This window comes from Hippopotamus amphibius, chromosome 7 (assembly GCF_030028045.1).
Source record: "Hippopotamus amphibius kiboko isolate mHipAmp2 chromosome 7, mHipAmp2.hap2, whole genome shotgun sequence".
In the NCBI taxonomy this organism is placed as follows: domain Eukaryota; kingdom Metazoa; phylum Chordata; class Mammalia; order Artiodactyla; family Hippopotamidae; genus Hippopotamus; species Hippopotamus amphibius.
Window position 1 is genome coordinate 24,322,472 of NC_080192.1, and position 27,140 is coordinate 24,349,611.

At 38.0% G+C, this 27,140-nt stretch overlaps 1 protein-coding gene across 2 annotated transcripts in view; it reads right to left on the reverse strand.

The window, feature by feature from the left end:
* Positions 1-10,381: 10,381 nt before the first annotated feature.
* The window catches only part of CFAP54 (cilia and flagella associated protein 54), a 277,803-nt gene continuing 261,044 nt past the window's right edge, over positions 10,382-27,140 (reverse strand). For both annotated transcript variants that reach the window (XM_057741715.1, XM_057741714.1), the window contains one exon: positions 10,382-10,501. In XM_057741715.1, the coding sequence (XP_057597698.1) occupies positions 10,382-10,501 (120 nt within the window). The remainder of the gene's footprint in view (positions 10,502-27,140) is intronic.

Genomic DNA, 27,140 nt, shown 5'->3' on the forward strand with positions numbered 1-27,140 from the left:
TAAGTGAAATAAGTCAGACAGAGAAAGACAAATACCATACGGTATCGCTATGTGGAATCTAGAAAATAATACAAATGAACTTATTTACAAAACAGAAACAGACAGACATAGAAAACAAACTATTTACTCTCTTATTTCTCTCTTTGTAGGATAAGTAACCAGCCCAGATTGCCTGGGACTTTTTCCAGTTTGGGGATTGTCCTAATTTTTGCACTGAAAGTTCATGTCCCAACAAACATCTCAGTCCTGGACAAAGTGGAAAGATTGTTAACTCTTTTTGTCTCAAGTAAAGTAGTTTTACTTGCCTCTCTGAAGCAACAAAGCCAGCCCAAACCTATGGCTCACAGAAGCCAGCTGCACCAATAGACATATCAGACATCTTCTGAATCAAGACAACTCTCCCTATACCAGATGTTGAGAAAATAAACATTTATCAATTAGATGCATACACACTTGGGATTGTTCTGTCATCTTAATGAATTGATGCTTTTATCATTATGAAATATTATGTTTTGCCTCTGGCAGCAATTCATGTCTTGAAATATACCTTGATATTAATAGAGCTTTCTCATGTTCAGTGCTTGTATGGTATACATTTCTCCATCCTTTTGTTTTTTTCTGTGGTGCCTAATTTACTAAGTTCATCCAATGAATTTCTAATTTCAAATCTTATAGTTTTCAGTTTGAGGATTTCTATTTGTTTTGTTTTGTTTTTACTAGTTTCCATATCTTTCCTGATATTCTCCCATCTCATAACCCATTATATCAATCTTTCCCAGTAGATTGTTTACACGTATATCATAGTTATTTTAAAGTCTTTATCTGCTGATTCTAACATCTGGGACTTTGTGGATCTGTTTGTTTTTTCCCTTGATCGTGGCCCACATGTTCCTGCTTCTTTGTATATATAGTAATTTTTCATTGTATGCTATACATTGTGGGCAATATATTATAGATGATATGTTATCTTCCTTTGGAAAGTGCTGTGTTTTGTTCTAGTAGACAAACTATTGATGAATCACCTTGACCACGTGGAGCCATGACAGGATAGGCTTACTGTCCTTTTGCCCTTGGGCCTCAGTTGTCGTCCTTCATCCTACATCTTTATTCTTAAAGTGTGGCCCTCTTAGGGTTTCAGTGGAAAGCACAGAGAATTTAGTAAGTTCCTACTTGGCAGGACTTGAATTCCAAAGCTTGTCTCCCCAGCACCAAGCACTGGATGAAATCTCTGCTTGGCACCGTTAACCTTTCTGCTGGTGCTTCCCACTGGATTCCCTGCAGTCCCATTGTGGGCACCAGCAGTTTGGTAGTCAGCCAACAACTTGAGGAGAATCCACAGATTTGGGGGCTCCCCACCCTCCATCCCTATTTTCTGTAACATCACTCTTTAACGTCCAGCGATTCTGGCAACGCCACACTCTGACTTCTGAATCCACAATCTAGTTGGTCACCTCTTCCTAACTGAGCTCTGTTCCTCAAGTACATTACAAACTGAGGAATGTCCCCAAGGAAAAAGCTGTCCAATGTGGATCTCACCTCGTTTGTGTCCCTTATTGCAAGACTCATGTCCCCTCCAGTGTCTGCATATATTTAGTCATTCCCCAGGCACTTCAAACAATTGTTTAATTCTGATCTTATAATTGTTTATGCTGTTTTGTTTTTTTACATGTTTTTCGATCTTTATTGGAGTATAACAGCTTTACACTGTTTTGCCAGTTTCCACTGTACAATGAAGAAAATCAGCTGTATTTATACATCTATCCCCATATCCCCTCCCTCTTGAGCCTCCCTCCTGAGCATCCCTCCCACCCTCCCTATCCCACTCCTCTAGGTCATCAGTAATCATCAATTTGATCTCCCTGTGTTAGGCAGTTGCTTCCCACTAGCTAGCTATTTTACATTTGGTAGTATATACATGTCAATACCACTCTTTCACTTTGTTCCAGCTTCTCCTTCCCCACCTGCCCATGTCCTCAAGTCTGTTCTCTAACTCTGTGTCTTTATTCTTCTTCTACCACTGAGTTCATCAATACCATTTTTTTAGATTCCATATATACATGCTAGCATACAGTATTTGTTCTTCTCTTTCTGACTTACTTCACTCTGTATGACAGACTTTAGGTCCATCCACCTCACTACAAATAACTCAGTTTCATTCCTTTTTATGACTAATATTCCATTGTATGTATGTGCCACATCATCTTTATCCATTTATCAGTTGATGGACATTTAGGTTGCTTCCATGTCCTGGCTATTGTAAATAGTGCTGCAATGAACATTGGAGTACATGTATCTTTTTGAATTATGGTTTTCTCTGGGTATATGCCCAGTAGTGGGATGGCTGGGTCATATGGTACTTCTATTTTTAGTTTTTTAAGGAACCTCCACATTGTTTTCCATAGTGGCTGTACCAGTTTACATTCCCACCAACAGTGCAGGAGGAATATGCTGTTTTTTTATTCCAAAATTCAAAATTGTGATGAGCAAATGATCATTCAATAAATGCTACTCTGCTATCACCAGAAATGTACTCCCCTTATTACTGAAAACAAACAAAATTACAGTCTTTGTAGGCAGAATTGAACTTTCCTGGAAGGTGTGATTAATAGTGTAAGAATGTAATGATAGAGGTCACTGTTACTGAACATTCAGTATCTGCTAGCCTAGTGTTCTTGGTGCTTTATCTCTCCCTAATTTACAGATGAGAAAACAAGTACAGAGAGGTTAAGAAACTTGCCCAAGTTCATAAAGGTGGTAAGTAGGAAAACCAGGACTCCAACCCACATGGACTGATGGCTGTCTTACCACTAAGCTATGATGCTACTTAAGTGGGGGCTGGTTGTTCCCCGGTGGAGACAGTTCAGAGGGGATTAAGTTTAGAGAACTCAACTGAATAACCTTTAATATTCTTTCAAACCTATCAATCCACTATTCTATAAAAATTATAACCCTCAATCAGCAAAGAGTATTAACTTTTATGTTAGAAAAATTAATATCCCTCAATCAGAAATCCAGAAAAGGTATACATAATGAGAGTATTTGCATGTCTACTCAGCTCTTACAAAATCAGTTTTCTTTACGTTAGAATTTAACTTAACAGCACCTCAAGCAGAGCTACATATTTGTGGTTGCTTGATGGCTGCAGTGCTAGGTGTATCTTGTGTTCATTCCAAATGCAGTGTCAAGATTGATAAACCAATTTACTTCAAGCAATTCAGAGCATCAGCCTTTGAAGTTTTGAAAAATAGCCACTTGGGTGTGTTTTTCCATGCCACCCCAAAACAATTATGAAAAATATTTTTAACCAGTTAAATTGCTCTAAGAAAAAAAAACACATTGAAGTATTTTTCCCCAGACACAAAAATGAAACTGTTTTTAAGATCAATAAAAATATCCCTTTTCTTGACATCCTTTCCTTGCTACAATACATGCCTCCCAAATTGTTGTAAACTAATTAATCAGAAGTTGATACTGTTTTGCAAAAATAAAATAAATGAAAAAGCCTTGAAAGAATAGTCTACTGTCCTTGAAATGACCTATGAGATGTGCTGTATTGTACTGTAGGCTGCTGCTGAATACAGTTTATTTAGAGCATATTCTCATGAGGACCCTCAGGAATGTTTTCTGGAACTAGTACCAGGAATAGCAGCACTTCTCCTAAGTCCATGGTCCGTTTTTCCCTCATTACAAAGTTGATTTTGTAATGCCTTGTATTTACTTGCCAAAACATGTTGCAGGAAAGCATACAACTATGTCTGTAACTGACCTCTAGTAAGACTAAAGCTTGTAACAGCATCTTTTTTCAAGAAATTAATGCAACTCCTGGCTCCATCTTACTTTCTTACCTTTATTTGTTTTATTGGCCTGATTTTTCTTATCTCGTTTTAAAGAATGCATATTTGTAAGCTGTCTTAAACCCCTTTTTGAGCAAGTCTGAATAAAACTTACTAAATGTTCTCGGTTTGACTACCACAGTTTTAAAAATAAAAGCTACCAAACAGTAAATGAAAATTGAGAGGCAGATGAAAACCTGGCAAAAATTCACAAAATATATAAAAAGCATGAATAGCCTTGATCATGAGGAATCTTGGAAACAGCAAGAGAAAAATAAGTGAACATGCAGGTAAAAAATTGAGGCAAGGTCCTGAAGATGTATGAAAACAGAAAAAAAAATGCAATGGGAAGATAACAAATGTGAAAAAAAAGTTCAATTTCAGTTGTAGTCAAAGAAATGCAAATCAAAATTTAATGAGAAACTTCTGTAAATAATGGAAAAATAAAATTGTTTCCCAGAAATTCACCTACCTGACCTCAAGGAGGGGGACAGACATGCAAATAAGCACGTGTAGGATAGAGTGGGTGTGACAGACAATGCATGTGTTTACAGGGAAGCACCGGGAGAAGCTGAAAAGACAGGTTCATGGCAGGAGAGATCCCAGCTGAATCTGTAAAGAAGAGCTGGCGTCATTAGATGTGAGTTTTTAAAGGTAGGGACTGCCTAAGTTGCATTCTTCAAGTCTCTGGCATATTGTGGGCACTTGATAAACATTTTTTTTTTAATTTTCATCTTTATTTTATTTTTATAATTTTGTGTCCTTTTCCCTTAAAGACCTCCCACAGTATATATGCTCCAGGCTCCTTAAAATGAAAAGAGTGAGAGAGAGAGGACTTCTGCCAGGATGCAAAGGCATGGAAGAAAATCTATCAAATGAACAAATGCATATATAAATGAATGAGCCATTTGTCAGGGAAATGCCAATGCATCTCTGAAAGAGAGACGAAATGACCAGCCTCCAAAGGACAAAATCAAGATTTGATTTTTTTCCTTTCCTCTGCATCATTACCACACACTTTATTACTGGGAAAGAGAAGTCTGGACAATTCCTTCGAATCCACTTACATCCTGATTTTTCTAACTGCATTTTATCCCAACCACCAAGCCTAAAGACTCCCAACTCAGGCATTTCCCCAGCCAATAGACTGAAAAGGCCCATCTGTGCTACACCTTAGGGAATACGGATAGTTGTTGCAAATCTCAATACTTTTCAGTCTGAAGATGGCTTTTTTTCTTGCTGTTAGGGAAGACAGATGTGCTATAGGGAATATATTTAAATGTTAATATTTGTTGTTTCACAGTAGCAGGTTTCTGAGTAACTTTTATTTTCTGCTTTGTACCTTTTGGTACTTTGCAAATCCTCTACATCAGTTCTGAATTGCTTTTATATGACAAGAAATCAGGTCAAGAAATTCCTGTGAATCATGTGGGGGAGAATTAAATTAGGAAAGTTGTGGAATTGTTTAGAAATCTACTGAGTTTTCACATTATGGACCATTTAAAGGGTTAGGGTTTTGTTTTTAGGCATGTTCCATTCTAAGCTATTAAAAACAAAATGTATAAATGTTATCTTAAATATCAAATATGACCAAATGCAATTTAATAGCAATCAATAGGCAATTTAATAGCAATTAATTTTGTGTTGCCTCCAAAGCTCCAGTTGAAACGTCCTTGTTGTAATAAAATTCCTATGCTTCTTAACCTAGCATTTGAAGTAATGAATTTAATTATGAAGAAAATTGCTATCACTAAGGCCTTCTTCTTAATCATGCCTGTGTGTATGACAAAAAAAAATCTGTTGCCATGGAAATTTTGGTGTCAAAGTTGCAAGTCATAAAGCTTTACTTAAGTGTAAAGTAAAAATAGGAGATGATCTTTAGCAAAGAAAAACTTCTTCCTTAATATATTTTTTAAAACACTGAAATTATGGACAGCAGATGGATTTTACAAGTGAACTCATTTTGCATAACCAAGCAATCATGTGAAAAGTTCAGCATATATCTAATTTTGGAAAATCAAATAAAGTATAACTAGGGAACTTACAAAAGATAGGAACTACACTAAGAATTCACCTTAATTTAACATTTATTGAGGCTCTACTATCTATATTAAAAATTAAATTTTCATAGAGTTTTCTAAAACTGGGCACCTACAGAGTTTTGACATTGCTTCTAAAATTGTTTTTAGTTGTCATTAAAACCCCAAATAATGGAACCAGATGTGAACAATGCAGTTACAGTTGTACTGTATGATGAAACCAGAGTCATCACTCACATTTAATAGTTATTTACTGATAGGTGAGGTGATAGGTGAGCCAGTAACCATACTAAGCTTGCCGGCCAACAAGATGAGGAAGGTAAACGATGTTTTTCTTTTTAATTTATGAAATATATCTCGTATGCAAAAAAGTAGAAACCAATATAACAAACACTCAGCTTAAGAAAGGAAATTTTACAAATGAAACCTCTTGAGCATTCTTACTTCGCCTCGTTTCCTTCCTTCATCCAACAGGTGACCACAAATTTGAATTTGGTATCGACCATTAATTAACCTGCCTTTAAAAAAAAGTTTAGTATATATTTATACATCCATAAATACTACATATTATATCATTTTGCCTGTTTTCAAAACTTTATTTAAACGGTATCTCCCTATATGTATCCTACATCACTTCATTTTTTTTCTTTTGCTCAACCTGCTTTTGAAGCATATCCAGATTGATGTATATCTCTTTAATTCATTTACAACAGCTGTGTAGTAGTCTATTCTTCATTCATTTATATGTTCTATATAATATTCTACTGTATGATTACCCCATTATGTATGTAACCATTACCCACTTGAGGGATGTTTAGTAGGTTTGCTTTTTTTTTTTTTTTTTGCTGATGTAATCTATGCATCAATGAACATTTTTGCATACGTTTCCTTGGACACACGGGAGGGAGCTTCTTTCAGGGATATATCACAAGCATTTCAAATATGAGAAAATGAAGAAGGGTGATTCAACAGTGGGCTTCCAGGTCCACTATTTTCCTCCCTAAGTCCCAGTTAGTGGCTTGTCCAATCTATGCACACAGAGATAATATTAAAGTTTAAAAATAATATTTTATTTTTCTATGGATTGAAGATGTTCATGATAACATTATGCATATTTCACCTAAGTTTCCAGGCTTTGCGGACACTTTGTAGATTAAAAGATACATCAACAAACAGTGACATATCCAGTCTCAAGCCAAATGAAAACCAAAGGACTGTAGGGTGGACTCACAAAGTTCTGCCACCCTTGCGCTAAGGTTGTAAGACCTCCCTGTGAAACATAACAATGCAGAACTATGTGCGCTTGGGCACTGTCAGGAGCCAAATGATCAAAGCACCAGGAAGCACTCGAGGAGTTCTGGGAGCTCTATCCTCTGTCATTTGAGCTGCGATGGAGGGATTTGTGTAATGCTGTCCGGAAGGGGAAAGAAGGGCAATGCAGACCAGAGGCAGAAGCCAACTTTCTAGTACTCTCCAGAAATGTACCATTTTTTTTTTCCTGCAGTTCAGTGAAGGAGAACAAGTCAACTGGGCTGGGGAATACGGAAAGTGCCTACACGTGTACTGAACCGAGACTACTGCATTTAAGTCTTCGAATAGCTGGCAGGTGGTCCATTTCTAAAGCAATCTCTTGGAGATTGATATGGAGAAAGATACGGGGGAGTGCTGAGGTTTTATTACCCATCACTTAGCTGCTGGCACTGGCTCCTCTTCTCTCACTCCCTCTCCCCCTCTTTCTCCTTCTCCTCTTCTTCCCATTTCACTTTGCCTCCTGTCATTCTCTGCTATAATTAAAACAAATAGAAAACATGGCAGGTGTCTGCTATAAAGCATCTGCAGCTATTGTGTGCTGCATGGGGGCGGGGGGGGGAAGCAGCTGCACATTGTGTAATTTGGTCTTTAAAGAAAAACCTGAAAGACATTTCTGGAAACAAACACATCTTTCATCCGGGTAGATTTTGAATTTTCTTTTTGTTTCTTCTTCAGCCCAGTTCATCACCGTTTTCTCACTGCCTTGAGCAGAAAGTTTCAGCGCTAACCAGTGACTGTTGTCCCTATTTTAGAAGAGATGGGGGATTTCTGAAATGATGGCTTAAAATGGGGACACCGTGACAGCAGGGTCTGGTGCAGTTTCAGTGTTTCTCTCAGTCAAAACGACACCTAAGAATAACAGCGTCTGTAAGTTACTAAATGTCGGGAGAAAGTAAAAATGTGCTGAAATATTATCTGTAATGGTTGGGAGGGATCTGCCTTCCCAAAAGGAAATCAATAATATTGGCACGAATAACACTGGGGACACTCCATGCTTTCCCGGGTTATTCATTCAGGTCTGCAAGTGATTTTTAACCATCTGTTTCTAGGGTATTCCCCAATAGATATTCCAGTTTTAGCTTGAGGTTCAGCTATGTCTTCCTCTCCCTTGATTTTCAAATTTCCCAGAGTAATAGAGTAGGTACAAAGGCTGAGGAAGACAGGTTAGCAATGAAGAGCTCCAGTTCTCCAGTCCGAGAGAACTGGGATTTAGATCCTGGCTCCACCTCTGATTATGATCATTGGACAATTTACGGAACGGCCTGATGCTTTTGCGTCCTCATCTGTAATACAGAGCCAGTCATCCTGTGTGCATCAAGGTCCTGATTCTTGTGAGCACAGGAGCAGATAATGCATACAAAGTATTTATTTATACAGTGCCTTGTGTGGTAAATGCTCCAGAAAGGATAGACAACAAAGGTAGTGATAGTTTTCTTTAAGGAACTTCGTTAAAAACTAAAACTAGAGTTACCATATAATCGCGTAATCTCACTCCTGGGCACACATCTGGAGAAATATCTAAGTTGAGCAGATACATGCACCCCAATGTTCATAGTAGCACTATTTACAATAGCCAAGACATGGAAGCAACCTAAATGCCCATCGACAGATGAATGGATAAGGATGTCATATACACACAACAGAATATTACTCAGCCATAAAGAGAGATTGAAATAATGCCATTTGCAGCAACAGTGATGGACCTAGAGATTACCATACTAAGTGAAGTAAGTCAAAGACAAATATCATACAATATCACTTATATCTAGACCCTAAAAAAATTATACAATAGACTCACAGACAGAGAAAACAAACTTATGGTTACCAAACAGGAAAGTTCAGGGTGGAGGGGTGGATAAATTAGCATTTGGGGATTAAAATATATACACTACTATATATAAAATAGGTAACCAACAAGGCGACCTACTCATGTAGCACAGAGAACTCTACTCAATATCTTGTAACAACCTATAATGCAAGAGAATATAAAAAAAGAATATATATATTTATATATATATGTATAACTGAATCACTTTGCTGTATACCGTAAACTAACACAACATTGTAAATCAACTATATTTCAATAAAAATTAAAAAAAGGCCATTTTAAGACAAATAAGGAGCAGAAAATCCATAATCTTAAAGAACAGTTCATTAAACACATTTAACTTTAGAAAAAACACATTTATGTTTCCTTATTTTTTCATTTTACCATGAATATCCACTCATGAGCCAGCATTTAGGAAGCACAGACAGCATTCTTTGATGCTAAACAAAGTGGGTTAGAAATACATGATCCTCTCCCAATTTGGCCGGGAAATGAGAACTCCTAGCATGATGACTATTACTACCGCAGGTACTGTGCTAAGTACCTTTTTATCATATCACTTAATTGAATCCTCACAGCAATTCTATTAATATTCTCATTCTGCAGGTAAGGGAAGGAAGGCTTAAAGAGTCTGTTACTTTCTCAAAGTAGCAGAACTAGCAAGTGGCGAAGTTACTCTTCAGATTCATGTCTATATAGTTCCACAGCCCATGTTCTAAAACTTGATGCAAAGCTATCTCTCAGAAGTATATAAAATATGAAAGGTCTAATTCCCTTCAGATTTATTCCCAGGTCACAAAGACAAACTTCCAAGCTTAACTGACTGCATGTTGAAGTTTATCCAGAGTTGCTCAACCTTGGCACAGGTATTTTGGACCAGATAATTCTTGGTTCTGGGGGGCTCTTCTGGATACTGTAGGATACATTGCAGCATCCCTGGTTTCTACCCACTCATTGCCAGTAGTACTCTCTTCTAGTTATAATAATCAAAAATATCTTTGGCCACCACCAAACGTCACCTGAAGGGCAAAAGTGCCCCTAGTCAAGAACTACTGGTTTAATTCCATCTTGCTATATGGACACATCTAAAGACAATCTAAACATCATACAAAAGTGGGAAGAGTTGCAGTGTGCACAAACATATTTTCTATGACTAGCTCTGTAAGATAGTTTTAATAAGCAACAACATTGTCATTTAATTCAAATACCATTTTAAACGTTATTCAAAACTATGATTTTTAAAGAAATTTAGCTTATGAAAGAAAACAATTTTATTTTGCTTAATGTAAGAGGATAGTTCCAAAACTTTATTTCAAACCAAGGAAAGCAGTAACAATGAAATCCTTTATAAGGTTAACACATAAGGACATTCAGGGAATAATTGACACCATCCAGTTGAAAAGGCTTCCTCCCGATACGATACAACCATTAGCAAGATCAAAAAGTCTCTCAAGACTGAATATAGATGGCAGGCAGATATCAAATGGGACCTGCGAAAAAGCATAAAAGTGGTCATGAAATGCATTGTTTCGGACTGTTGACTGAAGTAACGTTCTCAAAATACACAAAAACCAATTCCATGTAATAATTTCATGTGAAAGATTTTTAACTCTTGCCTAAGGTAAGACACACAAGTTCACATCTCTACCCTGCTGAAATATCACATATATCAATTTTTATCCTATTAAGATTCATATCTATGAATCTATAAAAACAGCATACAGATTCATATCTGTAAATCTATAAAAATGAGCCTACAAAAGAGCAGACACTTCTATAAATATGGAACATTCATATTTATGTAATCATTGTATGTGATTCTAAGTGTAGGAATTTTGGCCCAGTTACTAATGAATCACTTTCCTCCATAATACACTGCCCAGCTGACAAATCTCCCTCCCTCATTTTGAGTTTAAGTTCCTAAGCTCAGAGCTCACTCTTTCTGAAAGAAACACCCAGTTACCACGCTGAGGACTAGTGCAGCCAAAGTCATCTAAGCAGCCTGTAAAATGGAAAATAAAGACTACTTTTGGGGTCATAGCACTGGTTGAGTGGGAGAAGGGCAAGAAGTAGAGAACAAACATGAAGGAAAGGAAACAAATGTTTACTGGGGGTGCACTTATGCAGACTTAGATACTTCTGAAGATGTATGAGCAAAGGTTGTGTAGAATGGTCACAATGAATTAGATCCTTGCGGCCCTGAACCCTCGTAAGAAACTAGAAGACAAGTTTTATTAATGTCTCATCTGCTTGTTAAACGAAACTTTTATTCTCAAGAAAACGTAACAAACTTAAACATAGAGGCTGGTTTTCATTTCTTTTTCTTCACTGCATTGGATTAAAAAATGATAAACGTATTCCAATGCTTTCTATAACTTCAGATAATAAAGAGGTGAAAAAAAATTAATAATATCCTCCTTTCTTACTCAATCCTGAATTAAACGGTGTTGGCAGTTTAAAGAGTATCTTTCCAAAACTTTAAATATCCTCATACAAATAGATAACCATGTGGATTTTTTCTTTACTTTTTTTTGAAATAGGATAACTAGATTTCTATTATCTGCTTTTTCAATTACCAATATGTGAGAGAAATCCCACTTTAACTAATTCAGGGAGGCAGAATAACCACATAGAGGTTAAAATTGCACATTCTGGAGTAAGACTGCTTGGCTCAAACTCAGATCTCACCATATATCGGCTATGGGAGGTTGGGTAAAAATATTTGACCTGTTTAAATTTTAATTTCTTAATTTTGCTACCCCGGTCCTTGGAAAACACAAATATGCTCTCTGTCTCTATGTATAATGTCTGTTCTGCATATTTCATAAAAATTCAACCATATTATACAACAGTATATTATGTCTTGCTTTTTTAACTTATAATATTTTGGAGGTTCATCCAAATGTCTGTGTGTTTCAATACTTCGTTCCTTTTTATGACTAATGCTCCATTTTATGAATATACAACATTTTGTTTATCCATTCATCTGTTGATGGACATTTGTGCTGTTTCCACCTTTTGGCCACTGTGAAAAGTGTTACTATTAACATACAAGTTTTGTTTAAACACCTGATTTCAATTTTGGGGCTCCATATTAGGAGTGAAAGTACTGAATCACATGGTAATTCTATGTTTAAGGTTTTGAAGAACCACCAAACTTTTACATAGAGGCTGCAACATTTTACATTCCCACTAGTAATGTATGATGGTTCTAATTTTTTCACATCCTCTCTAACACGTTATCTTCTTTTTCATTGTACAAGTATCAGGTGTGTAGCATTATAATGCAATGTCTATATATACTACAAAGTGATCACCAACAAAACTCTAGTTGCCATCACCACCATAAAGTGGACCCCCCCTCACCTATTTTGCCCACTCCCCAACCCCTTCCCCCTCTGGTAAACACTAATCTATTCTCTGTATCTATGAGTTTGTTTTCATCCTATTTCGTTTGTTCACTTGTTTTATTTTTAGATTCCAATATGAATGAAATCATACAGTATTTGTTTTTCTCCATCTGACATATTTCACTTAGCATAACAATCTCAAGATCCATCCATGTTGTCGCAAGTGGCAGGATTTCATTCTTTTTTACAGCTGAATAGTATTTTATTATATATTTAAACCACATCTTCATCTATTCATCTATCAGTGGATATTCAGGTTATTTCCATATCTTAGCTATTTAACTAATGCTGCAGTGAACATAGGAGTATATGTATTTTTTCAAATTAGTGTTTTCGTATTCTTTGGATGAATACCCAAAAGTAGAACAGTTGGATCATATGATAGTTCTATTCTCAATTTTTTGAGGAATCGCCACACTGTTTTCCAGAGTAGCTACACCCATTTATAGTCCCACCAACGATGTACAAAGTCTCCCTTTTCTCCACATCTTCTCCAACATTTGTTACTTCCTGTTTTTTCAATAACAGTCATTCTAACAGGTATGAGATGTTATCTCATTGTGGCTTTGATTTGCATTTCCCTAATAATTAGTGATGTTGAACATATTTACATGTGACTGTTAGCCATCGCTATGTCTTTTTTGGAAAAAATGTCTACTCGAGTCCCTTGCTCATTTTTTAAATTGGGTTGTTTGGGGTTTTGTTTCTTTGTTTTTGTTGAATTATATGAGTGCTTCATATATTTTGGATATTAACCCCTTACTTAATATATGATTTGTAAATATCTCCTCCCATTCAGTGTGTTACCTTTTCATTCGGATAATCGTTTCCTTCACTGGGCAGAAGCTTTTAGTCTGATGTAGTCCCATCTGGTTATTTTTGCTTTTGTCTCTTCTGCCTTTGGAGCCAGATCCACAAAAACATTGTTAAGATTGATGTTAATGAATTTGCCATCTATGTTTTCTTCTAGGAAGTTTATTTGATTTCAGGTCTTACATTCAAGTCTTCTATCCATTATGAGTTAAATTTTTTAATTCCAAATTTCAGAACTTAACTTTTTTATTGAGCACTTAAAAAAAAAACTATAGTTGATTTACAGTGTTTCAGGTGTACAACAAAGTGATTCATTATACATACATTTATCTATCTATACTTTTTCAGATTCTTTTCTTTTTCTTTAATTGAAGTATAGTTAATTTACAATGTTGTGTTGTTTCAGTTGTACAGCAAAGTGATTCAGTTATACATACATATGTACATTCTTTTTCAGATTCTTTTCCATTATAAGTTATTACAAGGCATTGAATATAGTTCCCTCTGCTATACACAGGGTCCTTGTTGTTTATCTATATAGTGGTATATAAATGTTAATCCCAAACTCCTAATTTATCTCCTCCTAAATCCTCCATCCCCTTTGGTAACCATAAGCTTGTTTTCTATGTCTGTGAGTCTATTTCTGGCTTGTATGTTTTGTTAAGTAACTTCATTTGTATCATTTTTTTAGATTCCACATGCAAGTGATATCATATGATATTTGTCTTTCTCTGATTGACTTACTTCATTTAATGTGATAATCTTTAGGTCCATTCATGTCACTGCAAATAACATTATTTCATTCTTTTTTTATGGCTGAGTAATATTCCATTGTATATGTATCATATATGTTGGGTATTATAAATAGTGCTGATATGAAGATTAGGGTGCATGGATCTTTTCAAATTAGTTTTCTCCAGATATATTTTTTGATTGGGTTGATTTTGGTTTTTTTTCTGATATTGAGCTGTACAAGTTGTTTGTATATTTTGAAAATTAATCCCTTGTCAGTCACATCATTTGCAAGTATTTTCTCCCATTCTGTAGGTTGTCTTTTCACTTTGTTTATGGTTTCCTTTGCTGTGCAAAAGCTTTTAAGTTTAATTCGGTCCCACTTGTTTATTTTTGCCTTTGTTTCGATTACTCTATGAGGCAGATCCAAAAAAATATTGCTGTGATTTATGCCAAAGAGTGTTCTGGCTATGTTTTCCTCTAGGAGGTTTATAGTATCCAGTCTTACATTTAGGTCTTTGATCCATTTGGGGCTTATTTCAGTATATAGTGTTAGAGAATGTGCTAATTTTACACTTTTACATGTTGCTGTCCAGTTTTCCCAGCACCACTTATTGAAGAGGTGTCTTTTCTCCATTATATATTCTTGACTTCTTTGTTGCAGATTAATTGGCCATAAGTACGTGGGTTTATTTCTGGGCTTTCCATCCTGTTCTATTGATCCATGTGTCTGTTTTTGTGCTAGTACCATACTGTTCTGATTACTGTAACTTTGTATAATAGTCTGAAGTCAGGGAGCCTGATTCCTCCAGCTCCGGTCTTGTTTCTCAAGATTGTTTTAGCTATTCAGGATCTTTTGTGTTTGTTTCCATACAAACTTAAAAACTTTGTTCTAGTTCTGTGAAAAATGCCACTGGTAATTTAACAGGGATTGCACTGAATCTGTAGATTGCCTTGGGTAGTATGGTCATTGTGATAATATTGATTCTTCCCAGAACATGGTATATCTTTCCATCAGTTTGTGTCATCTTCAAGTTCTTTCATCAGCATCTTATAGTTTTTTAAGTACAGGTCTTTTGCCTCCTTAGGTAGGTGTAGTCCCAGGTATTTTATTCTTTTTGATGTGATGGCAAATGGGATTGTTCTCTTAATTTCTCTTTCTGATATTTTGTTGTTAGTGTATAGAAATGCAACAGATTTCTGTACATTAATTTTATATCCTGCAACTTTCTGAATTCATTGATGAGCTCTAGTAGTTTTCTGGTGGCATCTTTAAGATTTTCTATGTATACTATCATGTCATCTGCAAACAGTGATGGTTTTATTTTTTGCTTTCCAATTTGGATTCCTTTTATTTCTTTTTCTTCTCTGATTGCTGTGGCTAGGACTTCCAAAACTATTTTTGAGTAAAAGTGGTGAGAGTGGGCATCCTTGTCTTGTTTCTGATCTTAGAGGAAATGCTTTCAGCTTTTCATCATTTTGAGTTAATTTTTGTGTATGGTGTACCACGTGGTCTTGTTTCATTCTTTTGCATGTGGCTGTCCAGTTTTCCCAACACTATTCATTGAAGAGACTATTCTTTCTCCATTGTATATTGTTAGCTTCTTTATTGTAAATTAATTCTCCATATATGTGTGGATTTCTGGGCTCTTGGTTCTATCCTGTTGATCTATGTGTCCGTTTTTGCCCAGTACCACACTGTTTTTTATTAATATAGTTTTGTGGTATAGTTTGAAATCAGAAAGCATGATACCTCCAACTTTGTTCTTTCTCAGGATTGTTTTGGCTATTCCATGTCTTTTGTGGTTCCATACAAATTTCAGGATTCTTTGTTCTACTTCTGTGAAATGTGCCACTGGAATTATGATAGGGATTGAATTGAATTTGTAGGTTGTTTTGTATAATATGGTCATTTTAACAATATTAATTCTTCCAATCTGTGAACATATAATATCTTTCCATTTATCTGTGTCTTCTTCAAGTCTTCCATCAGTGTCTTATAATTTACCATGTACGAGTCTTTCACCTCCTTGGTTAAATTTTTTCCCATGGGCTCTGTGGCACTATGGACACTTTTCCAGCTTCAGCTTTAGGAAATTTTATGGAAGCTTTTGGGTCTTCCCTAGGGAATTTCTCAAGAAAAGTTAGGTTCCAGGTGAAATTACTGAATTTCCTTCTTTGTCATTCAACAGAGATAACATTGGCAATCATATAATTACTGAGAAGTCTTGTATGTGTTTAGTAAATAGCTTTGAGTCTAAATTGTCCAGGATAAGGCACCAAAGAGTCTTGGCTCCTTTTCCTGGATTAGGAAAGATTTTGCAGAAAGGAAGGAAAAATACCTTGGTAGGTAGCAGACCATAATTTAGTTAAAGTAGGTTGTGGTTCAAGGAGCAATATTAAAGAAATGATGATGATTTTACCTGCCTAGAGAGGATAAAAGTCTGAACAGTATAAGGAAGGGAAAGGAAGTTAATCAAGGTAGAGCACACTGAAGGTTCATTAAAATCTGGCCTGGACTTGAACCTGTTTGGCGGTGGGGCGGGGCGGGTGGGGGGGGGGGGTGGTGGTCTGAAAGCCACTGGAGAGTTAAAGGTTATTTGCCAATGCTATACTTTATATGAGTTTCTGCATGAAAAGTAGATTTTATCATAATAAAAGATTTTATTACTTCTGTTCCTTTGTTCTACCTATCTTCCTTGATTGAAAGAAAAATCATATTGTCTTCAAAGTATCTATAATTTTTCTTAAGCCACTGAGTTTTTTTTTGTTTTTTTTTTTATAATTTTTTTTATTTTTTGGGGGGTACACCAGGTTCAATCATCTGTTTCCATACACACATCCCCATACTCCCTCCCTTCCCCGACCCCCCCGCCTCGAGTCCCCCCCACCCTCCCTGCCCCAGTCCTCCAAGGCATCTTCCATCCTCGAGCTGGACTCCCTTTGTTATACAACAACTTCCCACTGACTATTTTACAGTTGGTAGTATATATATGTCTGTGCTACTCTCTCGCTTCGTCTCAGTTTCCCCTTCACCCCCCACCCCCTCCCATACCTCGAGTTCTCCAGTCCATTCTCTGTATCTGCATCCTTATTCTTGTCACTGAGTTCATCACTACCATTTTTAGATTCCATATATGTGAGTTAGCATACAATATTTGTCCTTCTCTTTCTGACTTACTTCACTCTGGATGACAGATTGTAGTTCTATCCACCTCATTACATATAGCTCCATCTCATCCCTTTTTATAGCTGAGTAATATTCCATTGTATATATATGCCACATCTTCTGTATCCATTCATTTGTTGATGGGCATTTAGGTTGCTTCCATGTCCTGGCTATTGTAAAGAGTGCTGCAATAAACATTATGGTACAAGTTTCTTTTGGGATTATGGTTTTCTTTGGGTATATGCCCAGGAGTGGGATGACTGGATCATATGGTAGTTCTATTTGTAGTTTTTTTAAGGAACCTCCAAATTGTTTTCCGTAGTGGCTGTACCAACTTACAGTCCCACCAACAGTGCAGGAGAGTTCCCTTTTCTCCACACCCTCTCCAACATTTGTGGTTTCCAGACTTTGTGATGATGGCCATTCTGATTGGTGTGAGGTGATACCTCATTGTTAAGCCACTGAGTTTTTATTGAGCACCTACTTTGAGACCACTTCTTGATTCTCTCAGCCCACTGTCAGTTGCCTTTTCATTAATTCTATATATTAATGACCAAGAAAAAAGGGAGAAAGCCAAATAACCATTAATCAATTAGATTTGCCTACTCTTGTAATTGGTAAGCGGGATATAAAAAATTGCAAGATTTGTGATACAGATGGATTTAACTTTGCATCCTTTCAAGAATCTTAAAAGACAGTCATAGCCATTAAAAAAAAAAAAAAGCTTCAAGGTAGGAAAGCAAATACTGTTTTTATCTAGCATTCTCACATATATCTTTTTCTACCATGTTTTCTATCTCTTTATATATTACCTACATCTTTGAAGTTAGTGGTTCATTGGAGTTTTTTTTGGACTGGGGAAAAAACATGCATTCCAAAGTAGAAAAGATAATACAATACTAGCTTACTTAAGAGCTGATATCATGAATAACTGGTGACCCATCTAATAAAGTTCCAGATAAGCGGGAACTAGATGTATTTGGTTTCACTATACTTTATATGGTCAAAAGACTCCCAAAACCAAGAATAATGTTATTCTCCCCAATCTAACAGAAACAGCACCTAACTCTTAGGAAGGTGAGAAGGACTTACATACAACTCTATCCAACCACAGGAAATTTCAAAGTTTGCTGGGAACAAGATTACCTTTTTCATCACTCTAATTTTTGAATTAATAAAACTTTAAATATAACAGAAAAGAAGTTTTTTTGAACACAATATGAGATCAAAGGGTCATATTGGTAAGACAGTAGAAATCTTTTAAATTAAAATTTAAAGAAATAACATTATTATAAAGACATTTTTCAGAGAACAAGAAAATCAGAAATTAAAGACAGGATTATAGAAGAGAGAGTATATGTTCAGGAAATTGGTTCAGTTGTTGTACTGCCTAAGAATAGAATCTATTCTCCTTAAATCATCATGCATCACCATCACTGTCACTGACACTCAACAGCCACTGTGCCCTGGCTATGCGTGGCATGTCCTTGAGCTCTTGAGCAGAGTTCACCTTTTAATAGAGGACAATTCTTGCTCAGACATATTGTCCCACATGGTCAGGAAACCAAATGTTTTGGTCCAGTCAAAAACATCTCAGCAACATAAGGGGCCCTGTCTCCATTTTTATGTCTAAGTAGATGCCAAAAATGTTTTGAACAATGGCCTCTTTGTTGAAACACATGAAGACCACATCCATGAGAGGAGATATATTGAGGCAGACTACATTTGTTGGGATATATGTTTGAAAAATCAATTTTAGGTGCTGTTCATACTTTACAATTGTGGTACAATAAAAAATAAATATCTGGTCTTTGTCCCAGGTTCTTGGCATAGAGCTCCTAAAACCCTTGGAAATTTTCTTTTGTATGCTAATAAGATGACTAAGGTGGGGAAAGGTGCCTAGACAGCTTTCGGATGAGGCTGGTCACCAGGAAAACCAACCATGTGATTAGAGAATTAAACTTTCAGCCCAATGCCCTGACATTTGGGGAGGGGAGAGGAGCTGGAGATTGAGTTCGATCACCAATGGCCAAAGACTGAATGGATCATGCCTATGTAATGAAACCTCCATAAAACCCCTGTAATGAAACATTCTGAAGAACTTAAACAAATTGATGTGCTGGGAGGGTAACGCACCCAGAGAGGGCGTGGAAACTCTACTCCTCCTAATCCCTATATCTTGTCCATGCATTTTTTCTGTGTGGCTGTTCCTCAGTTGCATGCTTTATAATAAACTGGTAATCATAAGTAAAGTGTTATCCTGAGTCCTGTGAGTGTTTATAGCAAAGTACTGAACCTTAGCGGGCATTGTAGGAACTCCTGAATCTGCAGTCTGCTGAGGCATAAGTATGGGTAGCCTGGACACCTCATTTACAGCTGGCACCTGAAGTGGGGGCATTCTTGGGTTGAGCCCTTAATCTGTGGGAGTCTGTGCTAACTCTGGGTAGTAGTGTCAGAAAAGAATTGAACTATTGGGCACCCAGTTAGTGTCAGAAACTTGTAGAATCAAATGGTGTCAGGAAAAACTCCACAAGAGTCATATCTGGTATAAGGGAGACTAGGGTAGTGTTCATGTAGTGAATGTCTTTGGGGCCTTTGGCACTTTCACCTTCACTCTTCCTCCTCCTCCTCCTTGGTATCCCTTCTGCACACATTGCCCTTCATACCCTACCCCCGGCTGAGCCAAGGCAGTATGTGATGAAAAATGATAGAGCTGGCAGTATTATCTCCATTATGGGTACATGCTTTTTATAGGGAACTATTTAAGAAAACAATCCTTTACGACCAAAAAAGACCTTTAAGAAAAAAGTAAAAGTTTAGGCTGTACACATCCAGGCTTATTCTGATGGCTCAAGAGTCTAAGTCCCAGAGAAAAGAGCCTTTGAAATCTGACACCCTATTGTGCAGAAAGAACAGCTGCTCTCTCGCTCCATGGAAGTCTTTTTCACCATATAAAGAACTAATAAAGGGTTTCAAACAGGGCAAATCCCCTTTAAAATATCAAAAGCTCTAATCAGAACAGGAAGCAGGAGTTATACAACCAACAATGAAGTGCATAAGGCATAAAGGCTAGATGCAAGTTCATGGCTGATGGTTCAGTGCTTATAATCAGGGGTTGGGGAAGAATTAAAGGAAAAATGTTCTTAGGTAGATGACTGAACAGAAACGCTAATATTCGATGTGTTGTAAAACCGAGTGTCTATTCCTCACTCTCTGTGGAGATGTGAGTATAAATTCTGACACAGTTCTATGCATGGTGACATTGTTCTTCACATCACTGCCTTTATTTTCAGAAGATGGTTTTAAAGTTTTACCAAGTCCTTGTTTTTTCACTCTGGAAAAAAAAAGTGATTTCTCTGAAAAAGGAAGCCTACATTTACTGAGGACTGGATATGGGCTGGGATCTTTATTTTACAGACTTTATTTCATTTGTAAATTAACTGTTTAAATGCAGGTCAAAGGAAAATGTTATTGAACTCTGGGTCACACTGTAGAATGTATTTTTAATCATGAGTGGGTGACACGTGTATGATGTTTTCCATTTACTTCTACATTAGAAAATAAACTTTAAACCAGAAAGTATGTTTCCATGTCCCTTTAGAACTCTTCTAATTCCAATAAATAAGGATTAATTGAGCACTTTTATGTATTCATCACCAGTCGAGGGTCTTCATTTAAAATTTTTTTTAAACTCATTGTTGCAGTGCAGGTTCCTGGGAAGCGGACTCTGAGATGGAACTTAGCTTTCAGGAAGTTTATCAGGGCATACCCTTAGGATCAAAACCCGTGGGGAAAGGGAAGAAAGCAGGATTAGGCAGAGAGAGAAGATGGGCTGCAATGCAGTCACAACAGACCCCATGCCAACCCCATGGGGAGCTTTGAAGCTAGAACGGCCCTTCAGAGTTGTCCCAAATTGTGGTGGGGGGTCAAGTCATTGCACCCCCATATCAACCAGTAATTAGATACATACACCCCCACGCCCCACTGCTGCTGAAAAAAGGCCATGTCCTTTTAGGCAGAGGCAGTTCCTGGAAAGGGTTGAGAGCTGAGGGCTGCTGGTCAGCAAATTCCGAGAGCTGGGAAAGTAAGTTCCTCAGTCCTGAAGGGGAGATCTGAGTGACTCAGTGAAGGGGTCACCCAGGCGTAAATATTTAATTCAGTGGTTAACTACAGAACCATTAAACAAATGGCAACATGGCAAGACGCACACTGGTCTGTAACCAATGTGAGCTGATAGGAGATTTAAAGTACTGAGAATTTTGATACCAAATTTCTAGAGGCTTCCTTTCTGGGTCATGGTAAAACAAACTGAGTACATTCCCAGTATCATTTCTATTAATTACTTTATTTGATTAGCCTTAGGAACAGTTCCCCTCTAGAGTATGAGGAGAATCAAAAACTAAGGAGTAGGAAGAAGATTCAGAAATAATATCTTCCCCCAAATAATATCCCCCCCATATACTTAAACATGAAGAAATTCAGTAATATTGCCTGAAGCCTAACTTTTCTTGAGAAATTTCCTGTGGAAGCCCTTAGAACCTTACATAAATTTTTTCCCAAAAGCTGAAGCTGGGAAAGTGTCCAGGGGCCCACAGAGCCCATGGGAGGAGCAGGAGACTGCAGGCAGGTGGGTGTGGGAGGAGAGGCTGCCCAGCAGGGGCAGTTTGTGGTTGACAGGCATGGTAGCGGGGAGGAGTTCAAGGGCAGTTGGGCGGTAGGCCAGAGGCCGTGCAGCGCAGTGGTGAGAAATGTGCTCTGAGGAGCCAGTCTGCCTGAGTATAAATCCTCGCCCTGACATTAACTAGCTAAGGGACCTTGGGCAACTCACTTAAATATCTCACATGTAAAGTAAGGATTTTTTTTTTTTAATAGACATCGAAACAGAAACAGAAACCTAAAGTCACAAGCTGAACTTCAGAGTGTATGTGTGGATTAATTTCCTGCTGCTGCTATAACACATGTATGACAAACCTAGTAGCTTAGAACAACACACGTTTGTTCTCTTACAGTCCCAGAGATAAGAAATCTGAATTAAGTTTCACTGGGCTAAAGTCAAGGGGTCAGCAGGGCTGGTTCCTCTTGGAGGCTCACGGCAAAGAATCTGTTTCTTTGCCTATTTTAGCTTCTAGAGGTCACCTGCTTTCCTTGGTTTATAGCCCCCTCTTCCATCCTCAAAGCACATTGCTCCGATCTTCGCTCCCATCATCACGTTGCCTTCTCCTCTCCTGCTGTCGTCTCCCTCTGCCTCCCTTTTACAAGGATACTTGTGACTACATTTAGGGCCCACCTGAACAATCCCAGATAATCTCCCCCACATCAGGATTCCTCATCACATCTGCAAAGTCACTTTGGTCCTATAAGCTAATAGGTTCTGGGGATTAGGATGTGGACATCTCTGGGGGGCCATGATTGAGCCTACCACAATGTGTGATTAAATGAGATGGCTTAGTTCATAAGAATATCATATTTCTACCATATCTTCTCAACAGTTTTGGCAATTTCAGTTATTGGATTAATTCTGTTTAAAAAATTCATGGCGTTCCTGCAGATACCTTCTGTGCCAGAAGTTATTAGTGCTCACTGAAGTCATACTTGCTCCCCTATGGTTCTTTATATCCTTGCACGTTAGGGAGAGACCAATAGGATATGAACAGAAATTATGATACCCATTCCACACCAGCTCTTAGAAATGGTCCCCTGAATTTATTGCCTAAACTGGGAGACTTCTGAGAATAAAAGGAGAGCATATTGACCATTACACCAAATCAACAGGTATACACTGTGACTGCTACAGGCAAACCAGTATCTATAGTCACCCAGCTTAAAAACATGCTGTGAAATCCCCTAGTTCTCTTCTCCTCTGACTTGGAGGCTGTGTGGTCCAGACAGCACAGTTACAAGTTGAAGGAGAGTCGCCCACCCCTCACTGGACTTTTATGAGAAATAAACAAACCTTTATTGCCACTGAGGTTTGGGGTTTATTTGTTAGCACAGCGAAGCCTATGGTATCCTGACTCAAACATCTATGCTCTGGCAAGCTTGTCCTCCCCTTATTGTATTTCTGAATAGGGGACATTCCATCAGAGTAAGGTTTTGCCTCCACTTAAAGGTCAGGTCGTTGACTCTCAGCAGCAAAGTTATAGGAAGAAATGCTCTAACTGGGTACAAATGCCGAAGCTGGGCCCCCTCCTGAACGGCTGTGACTGGTCTGCCTTTTGACCTGAGATACCGAAATGAAAACTCCAGAGTTTGAACAATACTTGGCATTTCTTGATGCTTTTTTATGAAGGAGCTCAGTGAGCTTAACATCTGGCAACTGTAAACAGGGGATCTTTTTCAGAGCAAAAGCTAACAAAGAATGTGAACTGGAGTTGGTTAGAGGGAAAGCATGAGGACCTTTGTTAGTCAGCAGCTCCCACTGCAGCAGAAACTAGAGGGCAGACCCATGTGCATGGTGTGGAAGGAAACGCTGCTCACGCTGACTCCTTTGTTCATGTCCGTATACTCTGCAAGCAGCTGCAAACCACTCTTACAGTGTGGCCACCACTGACCAGTGATTTCTGATGGGAAGTCTAACAGAGCTTGCTCATACAAAGTGATTTCACATAAAGTATTTCTCTTAACTCTTTTTAGTATTTCAAACTGAGGAATCAGCCTTTGTCTGTCAATATCAATAAGAAGATGTGCAGAAGAAGGGGGCAAGGAAGGAGCGGAAGGATGGAGAGGAGGAGGAGAGGGAGGAAGAAGGGTGAATCAGGTGGAGTGGGACCCAGCCCTGCACCTCGGTGAAACTTTACCCCACACCATGTGCCAGGTACCACAGCAGGCACTTCTGAGTTAATGATAATTCTGTGACCAAAGTAAAATATGTCAATGTTCATAAGGATTTTCTGGTTCATCAAAAACATGGTTTAATGGTTCTCCAGGGAATTAAGCTGAGTGACAAAAATACCAATCCCCAAAGGCTACATACTGTATGGTTCGTTCCTTCAATATAACATTCTTGAAATGATAAAATTATAAAAATGGAGAATAGATTAGTAATTGTCAAGGGTCAGGGACGGGGTAGGGTGTGAGAGGTGGGGGTGGCTGTAAGAGGACAACAGGACGAGTCCTTGTAGTGATGAAATTGTTCTGTATCCCGACTTTATTAATGTCAGTATCCTGGTTATGATATTGTACTACAGTACTACATTACATTTATTATATTATTATTTCTTAAAACACATAGGAGTCTAACATGACCTCAAAACAAAAAGTTTAATTTAAAAACGATGGTTGAAAAATAATATTAAGACTACATTTATGAAGCGTCCCTTTACTCTTCTGAAAATCAGCAAACATTCAGATAGGCCAAAAGCCACCAATGCAGAGAGTTACTCGTGATCAAATGAAGAAATGACTCATTTCTCATTATTTTAAGGCTGGGAAAAATAAAGATGACCACAATGTACTGGATGCTTACCCCTGGCGTTGACGGGCACTGTATCAGATGTGTCGTGTACTGTTTCTAGTGTAACCCTGCTATTACACTAGAAGAAGTTATCACCAGTGTACAGATGATGTTTTTATCCGCTGAGATATATTGCTTCTGAGACCTTCAACAGCATGTAATTGACCTAAGATCTTTGAAGACTAATGACTTGTCCACAAGAGCAACACTGGGGCTTGAGCCTGTGCTACGCTCTCACAGGTGGTTGCGAAGAGAACATAATGGTATCAGCTGCCTGAGATACAGGGGAAATAAGGGCAAAAATCTCGAATGGCTGGTGTCCAAAGTATTAACAAGGAAAATGGGTAAATCTACACGAGTTCCTCCTTTGTGGATTTATTTAAATATAAAGAACATTGGTCCAGAGACTTTCAAAAGGCTTGTCTACTGACTCAGAAACACGAGGCCAAAATCAACATCCTCTTAAAATGAATTATAACTCCATTGTGAAGGGTCCAGATTTTTAATCAAGACAAAAACGTTTCGTAAAATGCACGAAGTGAATGAAACTAAGCACCTGACTCAGTTTTCAGCAAGAGAGACAGTGATGAACAGATTGCTAATAATACCTCTGCCTCTCACTTCCTTTGAAGTTACACAAAGTGACTAAACTTGGGGAAATTGTCCCCTTGATTCTGAAATACAGCTGCACCCGGAATGAAGCCAGGCTTGCTTTCTCAAGCAGTACACACACTTCTCGCCACTTTTACAGTAAATACACAATATCAGGTTCATGACTATATTTTGGTTTAAATTATATCCAAGTATCATTATACCCCCAAATAGCACATCTAACAAAAGTGGTACCAGTGCTTTGAGCACAGAGAACACAAAGGCTCTCAGTTCCTGGATGAACGAGAGCTATTTCACCTTGACACTGTTGCTGGCAAATCTCTGAGAAATGAGCATTTTGAAAACGCTATAAACAGCTTAGCCTTTTCTTAGCATTTTGAAGAGCACATTAATAGCCTGGCCTTTTCTTAAGGGCTTTCTTTTTCCCTGAGCCAAATTTGACAGTTGGAAATGAACAGTGAGCGGATGGAATCAAAGTTAGAGCTGTGTTTTAAAAGCGGTGTGGAACTGATGTCATTCGGCACTGTCTTCAAAAGAATATGAGAATATTAAGTGGACGTCTCATGAACTTACATACAAAGGATACTCTTCACTTGAGGACAGAATGATAATGTCTCACAGAAGAAAGATGTAATTCTTGATGCCCATAAAATCTATTCAGACAGCTCTTGGCTGGTATAAAAAAAAAAATCTGCAACTCTCAACTGAAATAAGTTATATTAATAGAATTAATTTTTTAATACTTAGTAAACTACAGAATACCTTGTTACCAATGCTATAAATGACAATTTAAAGACAGTATTGTCATTGACACCATTTGGGAAGTTTTGTTTAAAAGAAACCAAGAGGCATAGGGTAATGTGACAAAATTAACCAAAGGAAGTTAAATAGCCTACCCTCTAGGACTTAACAGCCTCCTCGAAAAAGTGATGTGGAAGCTAACCTACATAAACAGAGACACACACAACCCCATCCAACACACAGAAAAACTGTGTAGCTTATTTCAAAGGGAACTGAGAATCCACCTCGTTTTCCCTCTGTCCTCTGGGTATAAACACTCTCAGCAACTCCACAACAGTTGCCTAGCATATCTGGGGAGAGTTGTTGACTCATTTAAAAAATTGGCTAAGCAGTTTGCCAGGAGCAGCCTCTGCTCAGAGCGGGACTAGGCCTAGATATTGGGAGCGCTTTATTGGATGTTGTGGCTGATTGCATTTTCCCAAAATGGTTGTAACAATAGCTTCCCACCCACATGCCCTTCTTACAATCTGACGTTGACACTCCTCCCAGCAAGAGGAGGTCCAGCGTCGGATGTGGGTGGAACAGAGACTCACAGGAAGGGGTCATTATGTAACTTCCAAACCAGGGCCTAACTGTGCGAGAGCTTCTGCCTGCTTCTCTTGGGAGGCTCACTCTCGAAACCCAGATACCACACTGTGCGGAGGCCCAGCAGCCATGGAGAGGTCACGAGCGGTGTTCTGGCCAGCAGCCAGCATCGGGCACCAGACGAGCCTTTGAGCCTTCAGGGATTCCAGCCCCCAGCAGCTGCATCACCCCCAACCTTTGAGTCTTCCCAGCAGATGCCCCAGATAGCACGGAGGGGAGACAAGTTGCCCCACGACGCCCTTTCCAAATGTGTGACCCACAGACTCCTTGACCTTAATGAGATCATGGTCATTGTATGCTGCTAAGTTTGGGGTGCTCTGTTATAAAACCATAGTAACCGGGACAGATGAGAGTGGGGGAATACATGTAGTTAGAGGGGATACCATTTCTAGCACCTACATTATTCCAGCCTCTCTTTTGACAATGTACTCAGAGGCTTCATCGCAGGTGTGCTGTTGTCGTTCTTCTATAGCCACTCCTTAGGGAAACAAATCTGTTTACAAGGGTCTAATTCCAAGTGAACTCATAGAGCTCTTAGATGCTAATAATATAAC